The sequence below is a fragment of the Excalfactoria chinensis genome, chromosome 12 (assembly GCF_039878825.1).
Source record: "Excalfactoria chinensis isolate bCotChi1 chromosome 12, bCotChi1.hap2, whole genome shotgun sequence".
Taxonomy (NCBI): Eukaryota; Metazoa; Chordata; class Aves; order Galliformes; family Phasianidae; genus Excalfactoria; species Excalfactoria chinensis.
In genome coordinates, this window is record NC_092836.1 from 15,956,741 (window position 1) to 15,970,738 (window position 13,998).

Sequence of the window (13,998 nt, forward strand, 5' to 3'; positions counted from 1 at the left end):
CTTGCTCGTGGCAATTAAATGGGAAGAGAGCTGCCACCGACTCCGATAGCGGGCCGTGCTGTGACTGATGCAAACACCGTCTGCACTGCTCTGATAAGGATATTGGATGATTCACAATAATCTACACTGTGCTGAACGCAGGAGCCCAAGCATTTGTGCTTCTGTTTCTGCATAACAGGAATAGAGCACGCCGTGCTCATCAGAAGGGCACAGGGCACCAAAGCTTCCTTCTCGTCAGACTGATGCGCACTGTCCTGCCCCTCTGCAGGTCTCCTCCAGGCAGGCTTCCAGCCACCTTTGTCAGGGAGCATCTGGCCCCATGGCTCAGAACTGCCTGCAGGGAAGATGCTGCCATGGGCAGAAGTATGACCACAGAGCCAGCAGGGCACTGCTGTCCCCACACTGCACCCCTCCCTTAACCCATGTCATCAGACCTGTCATCCCACAGGCTGTGCAGCAGCACTGCTTGTTCCTATCCCACTAGGATCACATTTCCTTCCCCAAATACCCCTACTGAGCCATTCCAACAGCGTTACACCGATTGCTCCTGGAGAAGAAAGCCAAACCAACAGCACAGAGCATTTACAGCACCAAATGAATCCGGAGCACAAAAATCCCACCCTCCGGCTGTCCTCGATCACAAGGTTTACCATCTAGATAAAGCAGCATTTCAATCAGAGCCAAAATAACCACTTTTCGCAGCCCAGTTAGCATCACCCCTGCATGCTGGCCTTCAAACAGGGGCAGCCAGACTGTGGGGCTGGAGCTGGAGCTGTGAGGAACACCTCAGCAGGTTCACTCACTGCCGACACTGCTTGCAGACACAGGGCTGCTCTTTGGGACGTTCCGTGCACTGGGACATCCCAAGGAGAGAACTGGGAGCAAATAAACACAGCTTAAAAGAAAACACACAGGGAGCCACCAGCCCTGCCCCAGCCAGGGCTCTCCTTTGGAAGCCCAGTGATGGAGGAAAGCTTGTCTGTGGCTGGATTCCTTTTTGCAGTGAGTGAAGTGACATTCGAGGTGGGAGCTGGAGAACACCCAGCCCTGCAGGCAGCACTCAGTCACACCAGGCAGAGACAAGGCAAGCAAACGCCAAGCAGAAAGCAGGCTGCCTCCCAGCCCCTGCAGCACCACAGCCTGGCTTACAGGGCTTTGTCAGCCCTCTCCTCTGATCCCTGCCTGCTCCCAGGGCTGTGCACCACCTGCCTTCTCACAACCCACTCGTCAGCAACACCAGCACCATCCGTCAGCAGCCACCGCTCTGCCCGGCGCGTGGTGACATTTCCTTCGAGTGGATTTCTCATTTACTGGAATCGTTTGTGCAGAGAGGAACGAAAGGCAGCACATGGGGAGGAACAGCCGGAATTACTCATCAGCTTTTTCTGTTGTTGGCTCTGACTTGGGCAGCCATCCATCCATTGTGCACACAACCCGTGCATGGCTGCAGAAGCCCCTGCTCTGTCTGCAGCAGTGGCTGCAGAAGCAAGTCATTTATATTTAGAAAGCCTGGGCGAGCGCTGCTCTCCAGCTTCCTATGAGCTGCTCTGTTCAGCGCTAATCAGCCCCATTTAGAAAAAGATAGAGCATAATAAATAAATAAAAGTCCGACTAGGAGATAAGAGAAGCATCCTTGGGTGCAGCGTTGCAGATACAGGACGAAATGAGGGCTTGGTGCAAAGATGGGGGATCGGAGGGGTGAGGGGCACACACGACCTGTTGGTGCAGGGAGACAGGCTTATGATTCCCATCCATATTCTCAGGTCACAAGAACATAAGGGCTGTTCAATGCAATCACACTCTCATAGAATGGCCTGGGTTGCAAAGGCCCACAGTGCTCATCCAGCTCCAACCCCCTGCTGTGTGCAGGGTCACCAACCAGCAGCCCAGGCTGCCCAGAGCCACATCCATCCTGGCCTTGAATGCCTGCAGGGATGGGGCATCCACAGCCTCCTTGGGCAACCTGTTCCAGTGCATCACCACCCTCTGGGTGAAAAACCTCCTCCTAAGATCCAACCTCAACCTCCCATGTCTCAGTTTAAAACCATTCCCAATGTCCTATCACTGCCCACCCTTGTAAACAGCCATCCCCCCTCCTGTTTAAATGCCCCCTTCAAGTAGTGGAAGGCCATTGGTCTGTAGGCATTCTCCCCACTCGATGCAGCAAAGACATTCCGTACAGCACAGAGCAGGGCGATGGGAAGGGAAGGCAGGTGCACAAATGTGTTCCTTCCACTTGGAAAGATCAAGTTCTACTGAGTACATTGCAGCACTGATGAACCGCATCTGATGAACACGATCCCCAGTTGATGAAAGCACCGCAGGAACACGAGGAAGAACTCGGGGATTCTCTGTAGTCCCCAAACAGTCCCAAGCAAACCCATTAGACACAGCAAGCATCATTTCGGCACAAATTAAAGCACATATCGAAATGCTGCACCACTGCTCTCGATTAAGAGCAAAACCAACCTCGCACCAACGTACTCCTTATATCGTCTGGGAGGGGGAGGGAGTGAATGAAAAGAAACAAACAGCAGCAACAAAAAGCCTTAAGAGAGCGATGCAGACGTTTGTTCCTCAGACCGGCAACGTGCTGCCACGCTTCCAAAGCCACGAGCAGCAGATAGGATGCCTGCAGGTTCCTCTCGTTGTACCAAACAGAGCAAATCCAATCAGAGGAACGTGCTGCGGGATCACTCAGCCGAAGGGTGCCATGGGAGCAGCAGCAGCAAGCAGAAGATGGAGGGGAAAAAAAGGGTTTTCTAATGGCATTGCTCTGCCTGGCACCCAGAACTGTCTGACCAGAGAATTAAACAACCCCTCTGAGAGGGAAGGAAACCAAGGGGAAAAAAAGTTTTAATGAGAGGAGGGAACAAAAGCCATTGGAGCGGGTGATGGTGTTTAGAATCCTGCACCTCCGCTCCAAAGCCTGTTCCAGACGTGGGCACGTGAGCAAACTGGTGGACTTTACCATTCTGTTCTCTAACTTCTTCACATTTCACTCCCAGCCTTTAATGATGCCATCACTGCTCCCTGCTTCATGTTTCCTCTTGCCTGCAATACAGTGAGGGCTCCTCACTGATTCCTGAAGGTCAGAAACTCGTGCATCCTTATGCCACAAAATGGAAAGCTATGGGAGCACACTTATGTGAGAGCAAGGATACCATTACCCACACATCAAACCACAATTGACACAGGCAGGGATGGATCAGCCCGGCCCTGTGAGATGAAAACGAGACGATGCTCAATTAATTGGAAAGCAGAAACCAAACAGAAGACAGCATTGATCTGCCAGCAATTGGAGAGACCCACACTACGAGGTGCCCTAGTGGCCAGCTGCAATGGCATGCGTGCACCACCCACCTAGAAAATCAAATGCCTGCTAAGCCATATGAAAAAGGAGGGGAAAGAAAAGAGGGAAATAAGAAAAGACACAGGTGGTTTGGAGGAAATGCTCATCCCTTGGAACTGAAGGTCTCATTGTGCAGCAGGGTCCCCCCCTGTTTTGCCCCCCTCCCCCCCACTTGAGGTTTCTGGCAGCTCACAGATCGTGCAGACGAGGATTTGCTGCGTAAAACACAGTTTTGGTTTCCTTGGTTTCAGCTTTCTTAGAAAATATGATGTCCCCAATAATTGAATCCCACTAATGAGCCTTGAAAGCAGAAAGAAGACATTGGAAAGACGCATCTACCGCAGCCACAGAGCAGAAACCATCAACTATTCACATGAAAACACGTACGTGAGCAAAAGGGAAGCACAGCTGCATAAGTCACCAGGAACAGCGTGCAGCAGCCTTGCAGCACAGCTGGGATTTAAGGGGTCAGGCTGGAGAGTCCCTCCCAGAGGGTGGTATTCAGAAACCACAGCTTCTGGTGGTTGGGACAACTGGGGGCTGCTCACCTCTTCCAATGAAACCCTTGCAGCCAGGTGACCCGAATGCCCAAATCCTGTTTCCCAACATGCTGAAGTCTCATGGCTGCTTCCCCCAGATTCTGAAGCATTAAGCCTGAGAGAGGAACCCTGCAGCACATTCATAGCCAGAGCCTCCAGCTGCCTCCCACCCCACCTGGGGGCCTCCTATACGGGGAGCCCCGTGCTGCAGTTGGACCCGGCACCACACACCCACCTCACCTTACAGAGTGTGACACCATCCCAGGTAAGAAAAGCCAGAACCAACTCCTTCATCCCCAAACCACAACCACTCACCCTGACCACATCCTGGAAGCGCCAACAACCACTTCTGCTGGATCCCAGAGCTTCAGGGCAGCACCACATGTATGGCCACCGCACCCAGCATCCTGCTGAGAAGCCCCAGCTGCACACAGAACCTCCCCCTAACACACCTCCATCCTCCCCCAGATGGCAGCTCATATTGTGGCAATTATCCACTGATTGGCCAGCAAAAACAACACCTTTAATGCTTTGCAGCTGCCAAAAACAAAGGTGAAGTATCTTGAAAGGAAAACGTGACCATCAAGCTCCCTGGCAGCCCATAGCACTTCAACCATAGAATGGATTGGGCTGGAAGGATCATCGAGCTTCAACCCCACAGCCACAGGCAGGGCTGCCAAAACCCCACACTTAAAAAGCCCGATTGGGATGACAGAGACGTTACCTCGGTGAGATGCGGGTTGGGGTTGAAGCCGCACTGGTTGCAGACCTTGCTGTGACATTGGGTGCAGGCGTTGAAGTTGGGCTGGCCGGGTGCTGAGATGAGCTCCGTCGTCTTGCAGATGGGGCAGAGGGTGCTGCTGGGCAGGGGCGCGATCTGGGGCAGTGAGTAGGGTGAGGTGGGAGTGCTGCCCCGCTCCGGAGAGGCCGAGGGTGACCGTCCGGCTCTCTGGCCGTGGGTGTCCACCTGCAGTGTCCTGCGGGCTCCCTCTGCCTGCCCACGGCCACGCATCTCGCGGGGGCTTTCGGAGCCCTGTGCCAGGGAAGGTGGTGCCGATCGCTGTCCTGCTGCGTGGTCCAGCTGCTCGGGTCTCCTCGGCGTGCTGAAATGCCATTAAAACACATACAGGTAAGGAGAGGTTTGGTGGTGCCCCAGGACATGGAGGGGCCCTGGGCAGCCTGAGCTGGAGGGCAGCGAGCCACGGCACAGGTGAGATCCCTTCCATCCCAACCATGCTGTGATGCTTTGATCGTCCTACACACAGAGCACTGCTTTCCCCATCCTCACTGCAGTGATGCCACCTCCTTCCTTCCCCAGAAGCCACAGGGGCTTTAGCCGCCAGCTCCCATGATACTCCCAAGGACAGCGCCGTTAAAGAGCTTAGTGGCTCTTCGTCCCCCACGAGCACACAGCTTCCCGTGCTGCCCGACATCGGATTCAGCCCTCACCCCACCTTCAGGCCCAAGATGCAGCCCCACACACCCCACTCTGTGCCACGCAGAGCCTGGGGCGCATGGCTTACGGGTGGGAGCAGTGGATGTCAATACGCTGTCACCCAACCCCGCCGTAATCCGCAGCTTATCAGCAACACCCACGAGCATTTCTCCTGCAGGTGGAAGCTCCGCTGCCTGCGCTGCCATCCGCAGCCGGGTAAGGAGAAGCATTACCCAGAATCTCAAATGTAATAAATTGATGATTTACCCGAGCAGGGCCTGACCTTAGGAGGGTTTAAAGAGGGAACTTGGATGCATAAAACTAATGAAATTGAAAGCGCGCGTCGCCGCAGCCATAGGAACTCGGCTGAAAACAAATATTATAACGGCACTTTGGGAATTTATGGATTGAAACCTGGCTCCCCAAAGGGGGAAGCACTCGGCATTGCTACTTCTCAGTGCATTTTGCAGCTGGAAACAGTGCTGTCAGCAGTGCTGGGTGCCCACCGCGTCTCAGTCGAGTGCTTTCCTTGTGTGAAAGGAGAGCTCCGTGCAGCAGGTGGAGGTGTGGGAGCACAGCGATGTGGGCACTGCCCATCCCTGCACTGCCCTGCGCATCCTCAGCCCCGTGCTGCTGCTCCCAGCTGGGGAATGGAGGATCAGGAAATCACTGTCCATCTGGGAATACCGGCTTGCCCACAGCGCAGCACTGCAGGCACTGATGGGGCCGTGTCCAGCTGCAAACCCATTCCCAAGGAACGCCCTTTGCTGTGCTGCTCATGGACACATAAACTGAGGCATCTCAGCGCTGCACAGAGTCGTTGGGGTTGGCAAACATCTCTGAGATCAACCAGCCCAACCAGCTGCCCACATCCCTCAGTGCCACCCCATTGGTTGAAGGATGCACTGGTTCTGCACAGCCACAACTGCCCCAGCCCAGCCTCCTGTATGTTCTGACTGTGCTGGTCAGAGTTCCATCCCACACAAACAAGATTTGTCACACAGTGAAGAGATGCCGCCAGCTTTAAGAAAGGTGGAAACAATGCAGGGGAGCAGTACACAACCCCCATCCCATCCCATTACGTTGGCACAGCATTCCACTGTGGGGATTCCTAAGGGTAAGGCAGCGGAAGGGAATGGCTCCAGCCTAACTCAAGCCAGCTCAGCCTTGCTGGAGCACCTGATATGATGCATGGAAGGGCTCAAGGGAGCGGGGGAAGCAGATAGATATCCCTGAGTGTAGCTCCAGCTTTGGGTCCACATCAAGGTTAGCCCTGGGGACAAGCACAGTGAGTCCTGGGGACAAGCACAGTGAGCCCTGGGGACAGGCACAGCTCTTCTGCCAGCAAAGAGAGAAGGAAACCGCAGGACCCCACAACAAAACCCCTGGGATGAGAAGAAAGCAAACCAAGATACAGCATGAGAAGCAAGGAAACGTGTGGGTACGGACAGCCAGAAGATGGAGGCTCGGTGAGCAAACAGGGACTGGAGCTGCTCCGCTACGAGAGCGGATTTGACCTACTTGGTTTGACTGAAACCTGATGTGAGCATCCACATGAGTGATTTTAAGAATCAGCGAATATAACCTATTTAGGAGCGAGGAGGGAGCGGAGCAGGAGGAGTTGTACTCCCAGGGAAACAGCACGGGGTTCGCTGAGACACCTGCAGGGCTGGGGAACATCGCTGCCGACAGCTTCCCGGCCCCGGGAACGCATCTGAGGTGGGGAGCTCTGCATTTGGTTCTGAGCTGACAATAAAAGGCAGCAGCCACGCAATTCAAAATCGGCACCGTCACAAATACAAGTGCTTAATTGTGGCCGTGCAGGATGGATTTCGTGCTCGGGCTGCGTGTACTGGAGGGCTTTAAACCAGCAAATGCCACGAAGCTGACAACAATTCAGCTCCGGTGAGGTCGGGGAACAGACAGCAAAGCAGAAGACAAGAAACAGCGACGGGGAACTGTCAGAGGGGATTTTATTAGATGCCAACACACGCGCTCCTGTGAAAGGCCGCGGTGTTTAATGAATTACTTTTGTGAGCAGTGGAAAAACCCCACTCTGTGCAGCTCCGGGGCTGCTCCACTGCCACGAGGTGCAACTCCTGCCAGCAAAGCGATGAACCTCTCCTGGTGCACCACCAGAGCAGGGCAGGCACAGCTGAGAGTCGGGCAGACCACAGTCATTGGGGTCGCAGAGATCTCTGAGATCAACCAGTCCAACCATCCGCCCACATCCCTCAGTGCCACATCCCCACAGCTCTCAGACACCCCCAGGGCCAGTGCCTCCCCCAGGGCATGGTTTGGTGATGGGGCTGAGCGGGTCAGCTTGACCTGAAGAACCTGAAGGCCTTTCCCAACTCGGATGGTGGAGCCACTCTAATTGGCAGACATGTGGCTTCTGCTCAGAAAAAGTGTGCTGACAAGGAATTGGAGGCAGACAGCTTTTGGCCAAGTCAATGGATGTTAGAAAGAAAGAAGGCATAAAAAATGGAGGGGGACGTGGGCAAATATGAAGGAACCATCTCATAGTTTAAGACCTTGGAATCCTGGCATGGGGGAGAGCCGTCCCTTCTTGACATGGGAGTGTTCTCTGAGCCCTGCCGAGGGAGAAGTGGGCTGTGCTCAGGGCTGGCCTGGCAAGGAGGCAGGTAGGGCTGTTTATTGAATATAACCCAAACTAAAGCCAAACACAAAGAGCTTCAGAAGGCTCTGCTGGAATGGACAGTGAAATCCAAGGTTGAGAAATGCGGAGTAACACAGGATGCGACCGCCGTAACCACGCACTGCAAATGGGCTCTGAAGGAGGCACTGCCACTGCACAAGAGTTCTTGAAGCCGTTTAGGACAGTCCTCAGAAAACAAACGTCAATGTAATGCTCATCAACAAATATAGAACATTCTACAAAGGGAAAATAACAACAACAACCAAAAAGCTGCAATTAAGTTATTTTGGGAAAATCACATTCTGGATCCCGATTCCAAGGGAAGAGCAGCACAACGCGTCCTCACGACTCGCTGCCGGCTTTGCCCCCACCCCACAGAGTGGCACAGAGCTCTGGTTTTGCACACAGAGGTCTGGGTTTTTGCCTTGGAGCTTCAGGCTCCATCCAGTCCGAGGCCTGGAGGCGTTGCTGCAGCTGCTGCCCGCTGTGCGTAGTTTGGGGTTGGCTCCACCAGCACCATGTTGGCCGTCCTTTTCGAAGCACCTACAGTTCCCCCCCCTCCTCCAACCCCCACCAATAGCTTTGCATTCCGCCATTGAGAAGCCAGGAAGACTGTAGGGCTCTATTTTGGATGAGTTCCATCCGTGTTCCAGAATTAAAAGCTGATGCAAAAAATGTATCATTATCCATCTCCGTGACAGCTTGAGTCAACTGAACTCAGCCCGGAACGAGAAACAACATTCACTTCAGGCACAAAAAATAGGAAGATCCATCAGGAAGAGAAGTACTCTTAAAAAAGAGGCAGTAATGACAGACCAGAAAGAAACCAACCTATATTTTTAGAAAAAAGGGAAGAAAACCCTGTTAAAACAGCCCCGGTGCCGACAGGATGAGAGGAAATGAGGCTGGCCGTGCCGTGGGCTGTGGGCAGGGGCAGTGAGGTGCATGGAGATGGATATGCCAGCCCACTGCTCTGTGCTGGGGCACATCGAGGACTGCACCCAACCAAATTCAGCCTGTTTTTTCCCCTACCCATGAAAAAGTGGCACCGTTAAACCATCCCCTGGTCACGTCCGTCCTGTCATCCCTCTGACTTCTTCCCATGCCTTCTGGATCCTCTATTGGTCTTCATAGCTTCGTGCTACCAAGAGAGCTGACATCTAAGGTGTGGAAGAGCAGTTGAGAGAGAACACCATTCCAGCAGGGCCCGAGGCAACGGGGACAGACAGTGTTGAGAGGTGGCAGTGCCTGGTCCTTGGAGACAGCCAAGCTCAGGCAGGATGGGCTCTGAGCACTGATGGAGCTGTGGGCGTCCCTGCTTAATGCTGGGTGTTGGACCAGATGGCCTTAAGGGTACCTTCCTGCTTTAAGGATTCAGTCCTCCTCAAAGAGGACACCATGTCACGAGGATGCTGGGGAAACCCAACCCTGCAGAGAGGAGGGATCCATACCCACCAAGCACCTTCTGCTGAGAGCTTCATACAGACTGTGTTTGCCCTCTCCTGCAGAAGGTGTTCTATGCAGGATGATGGGGATGTGGCCATCAGGCTGCAATGGGCTGCGGGTGCTGAGGTTTGCTTATGGTGGGGGGGGACCTCCCAGCTCCAGGAGATCTGAACTGGGAGCCTGAACACAAATGGCAAACCAGACTCGGAAGGAATGAATATTTGTGTGTGCAAATGTGATATTTGCAATAGGAAATCGAGCAAAACTAACAACTAAATGCATGAGCAAAAAGAGAATCCATCAACATCTCGAAGTGAAGTGCCCAGGGAGGTGTTGGGGTCACCATCCTGGAGGTGTCCAAGAGCCACAGGGCTGTGGCAGTGGGAGGATGATGGGCTGGATGGTCCCAAAGGTCTTTGCCAACCTGGGTGATGCTGTGGTTCTATTCCTACACAAAGCAGCTCTCTGACCGTGTTTGTGTGTTTCGAAGGAGAAGGCAGGCGTGATAATTTGTTAATTCTGAGTGCTTTGGATGGCGTTTTTAGTGAATGAAAAGTAAAATGAAGCTGGCAATTCTCAGCACTGGTTTCCTGAAACCAAGCGGTACGGCCAAGAGGAATCAGATCCTAATCTAATAAGCAGCACAGCTCGGAGATGCTTTGGGACAAGAGAGGCGCACAGACAAAGTAGAGGAGAACTCCTTTGGAGGAGCTGCTGCTGAGTTTCATCCCAGTGATGTTTCTGGGCACCATTTCTCCCAGGCTAAGCTGAAGGATAACTTAGGAACACAGACCGTCTTCTCTGCTTAAACAAGGACTGATGCTCTATTATAATTGAATGAAGCCAGTCAAACCCATGTCTAATAAAGTAGCCAGGGGTTAACGGGCTTTAGCAGTCTGCAAACTGGAGAACAGCAGAGCTCTGCTGCTGGGTCCAAGAAACACAGCAGCACGACCAGCATGGAAATTTCCACTCTTTGGGACCAAAGAGCTGCCCTAAAGTGGGGCAAGGCTGCTGTGCAGGGCTGCAAGCAGAACCCAGTGCTGTTCCCTCACACACAGCAGTGTTGTGAGCGTGAGGGAAGGCAGCCATGCAGCCCTGACACGGTGCACTCCAGTATATCTGCTGCAGACATCTGGCACACAGGGCAGTGCTGGGGCAGGAGGATGCCCAGCTCACCATCCCCTCGTGATGCTCCTGCAGCATGCATGCCAAGGAAGGTCTGCATGGTCTGCATGCCGACAGCCCCCCTGCTCCATCCAACATGGAACTGTGCTGTGAACGGGGGAAAAGGAGCTCCAAATCCCACGGGTGTGGGACCAGAGTGGTAAGGAAACATGGGAAAACCCACCGTATCTCAAGGAGATCACGGCCTGTTGTCAGTCTGCCACACACCAGACCCTCCTTCCACCAATCAGCCTTCCCTGCAGGCTCCTCACCATCCAGGAAAGCACAGCTTTCTTAGGTAAACCCATCCAGCTGTTACCACCTCTTCCCATGAGGACCCAAGCTTGGCCAAGCAGCACAGAGCAGGACACGCATACAGCAAGCTGCCAACCCACGGCAACACCACCAAAGGTGCTTCTATCACTGCATGGCCACACCACCCAGTACCTGGGAAGGCTCCAAGCCATCAGCTTTGCCACTTAACTCAGATTTTAGTGTTTAAAGAAGGAAAAGCAAGGAGGAATGCCCCCTCCCCCCCAGCCAAACAACAACCCTCTCCCTAAGATGAATAGGTGTATTTAAAGACATCAGCCTGTGGGCTTCATGAGAAAGGGGTGAGAGATCCCACTGTGGAGCCAAATAACAGTCAATGTAAGTAGGACTGGAAGGAAAGAAATGAAAAGCAAGATCATGTTTCGTATTGAAGCGGAAAAAAAGCACATTCCAGAGCGTGCATCTCGGGAGGTGAACCCAGGGAGCGGCGGAGAGCAGCTCTGCCCTGTCTGCACCTGAGAACGTGACAATCTGAGCTTTGCATTCAGCTGCACGCCTGCCAGGCGCTCCTCAAACCACCACGTTGGGCAGAAAAATGCCCAACCCCAAACCTGAATGCACTGATGGGATGGAGCATTGGATGCACGGGGTCGGGGAGAGCCAGCAGAAGCCGTGCAGCACGAGCCCTGGGCACAGCAAAGAGAACTCCGTCAGCCAAGTGAGCCATTCTGTGCTCTTTCGACACGACACTCACACCAGTTTGATGAGCTTGACATCCTGCAGACCTGCTCTTCCCCCCAACTAACCCCAGCCCTGACACCCCTGATGCTCCAAACGCTTCATACAAACACAGATGTGCTTGTTTAGCATGAGAGCACAGCAGACTTCTCTGGAGCACCAGCCTTATGGTGAGCAAGAGCCAGGAAAACGCTACTTTGATACTTAACCCCACGTTAGCACCCAGCAGTGACCGGCACAGGGCTGGACCAGGCAGCATCACCCCAGCACTGTGCTCTGAGCCTCTGCTATTGTCGCTCCACACTGAAAATCCCCACCCAGGGATGCAACCCCAAGCAGCAATTTGGCCTTTGCACAGCCCTCCCTGGGGACTCCAGCACTGCATGCCCTGCTCGGGGTGCTCCGTCCCATGGTGCAACACAGTGGGGACATACCGTGGTCCAGCGCTGCTGGTGGCAATGGGGCCACGCTGTGTCGGACCCCCACATCTCCCCAGGGATCCCTTCACGCACCCACAGCCTGGCTCCAGGGTTGGAACCACTCCCAGCTCACCAGAAAGGCAGAGCACAGCCCTGCAGCAGGCCCTGCCACATTCCTGCTCCCACAAAGCAGCCATGGGGCCTCTGCCTTCAGCCAGGGAACCCGGCACAGCCCCAGGGGGGGAGGGAGGAAAACACCCCCCACACCCCCCTCAGCACCCTCCCTCTTGTGCCAGTGTTTAATCTTGAAGCGTCGCGAGCAGCCTACGAACAAGTTATGGCTGGAAGAGAGTGGGAGGCTGAGGAGTCGGCGATTCTTCAGCAACAGAAAATAGGAAAACGGAAAGGAAAAGGGACAGAATATCCCCCCGGGGGGTTATTTTCTCACGCCGTCTCAGAGGGAGCTGGCTCAGAGCTGGCTCAGAGCAGCAGAGCACTGTGCTGAGCCCAGCATTGCTCCCAGTCTGGAGAGCAGCCCAGTGGGGCCAACAGGAGCAGAGCTGCAGGGCCCCGCCGTGTCCCCCTCTGCAACTTTCCACCCTTCACCTTTCTTGTTCCCAAGCGGGTGATGATGTTTCAGGGTCTGGTTTTTAAAGGAGCCCCCCCAGTCACCCCCCTCCTGAAGCGTCGCCCTGCAAGAACGGCCCCACCAGGTTGGCAACACGGGGCTGCACATCACTCCCGTTGCATAACGGCACTCCGCTCCCACCCACATGCCATGCCCGGCACCCACGGGTGCCCCCGAGCCGTCGGTTCCCCCTGCAGCCCCCGCCTGCAACCTGCAAGCAATGCACTCGCTGCACCCACCAAGCGTGCACCCACCGTGCACCCACCGTGCATCCACGCACACCCCACGTGCCCGCACCCCCCGGCTCCGCACCTACATCCTTCTGCTCCAGCACCCGGTGCACCCACACGCTGCCCGGCCCCGCACCTGCACCGCGTGCAGCTGCAGCGCTCCCGTGCCGCGCGCACCTGTCCCTTTGCATTCACACACCCTTCATGCTCCCGAGCCCCGCACGCACGTCCACGCCGCGCTCACCTGCACCTCCGCCCGCCCGCCGCGCTGGGTGCACCCGCACACGCCCTGCTCGCACCCCTCCGCCCCGCGCAGCCGCCCCCCACGCACACCGACGCTCGGCTCCATCCCTCGCCCCGCCGCACACCTGCTCCGCTGCTCCCGCGTCCCTCCCGCTCGGCCCCACCTGGCTCGGTCGCCCCGCCGCCCGCTCGCCCCCCCCGGCCGCCCCGACCCGCCCCGCTCCGCCGGGCGCCGCGCTCTGACCTGGCCGCGGGCGGGGCGGGGGCGGGCGCGGGCCCCGGGAGCTGTCCGCCGCCGCCCGGTGCTGAAGGCGGTTTGGAGGCGGCGGGGCCGGCGGCGGCGGCGGGCGGCGGCGGGGCCGCGGCGGCGGAGGGCGGGTGCCCGTCGGCGCCGCCGCCCTCCAGGCTGGCCTCGTTGCCCATGGCGGGCCGGGCGGGACCGCTCCTCAGCGCAGCGCCGCCTCCGCCGCCATCAGCCCCGCGCCGCCGTCGCCGCCGGCCCCGTCGTCCCCGCGCATGCGCCGCCGGCCCTCCGCGCGCGCGCGCGCGCCCGAGTCGCCGAGCGCGGGCACGCGCGGCCAATGGGCGGCCGCCCCGACGGGAGGCGGCGGGCGCGCGGGGCGCGGCCGAGGGCGGAGGGGGAAAGCCACGCCCCCCCCGGGCCGGGCCGCCAATCGGCGTCGCGTATCGCCCCGCGGCCGCCAGGCGGAGCGCTGCGCCCCGCCGCTTCGAGGCCGGACGGACCGACGGGCGGCTGCCCGGCCGTGACGTCACGCCTCGGCAGCCAACGAGCGCCCGGCGTCGCATGAGGTTACACCCGACGGCCAATGAGCGCGCGGCCCCCCCGTGACGTCACGGATCGCCGCGGG

The 13,998-nt window shown here is 56.5% G+C and overlaps 1 protein-coding gene across 4 annotated transcripts in view; it reads right to left on the bottom strand.

Moving 5' to 3' along the window:
- Positions 1 to 13,648, bottom strand: part of BSN (bassoon presynaptic cytomatrix protein) — a 52,829-nt gene extending 39,181 nt beyond the window's left edge. For 3 of the 4 annotated variants that reach the window (XM_072347738.1, XM_072347739.1, XM_072347737.1), the window contains exons 1-2: positions 13,374 to 13,648; positions 4,616 to 4,994 (exon numbers count right to left, since the gene is read on the bottom strand). In XM_072347738.1, the coding sequence (XP_072203839.1) occupies positions 4,616 to 4,994; positions 13,374 to 13,552 (558 nt within the window). In that variant the 5' untranslated portion in view covers positions 13,553 to 13,648. Of the gene's footprint in view, positions 1 to 4,206; positions 4,288 to 4,615; positions 4,995 to 13,373 lie in introns of those variants that run through there. The other variant, XM_072347740.1, reaches the window with a different exon arrangement.
- Between the last annotated feature and the right edge of the window lie 350 nt (positions 13,649 to 13,998).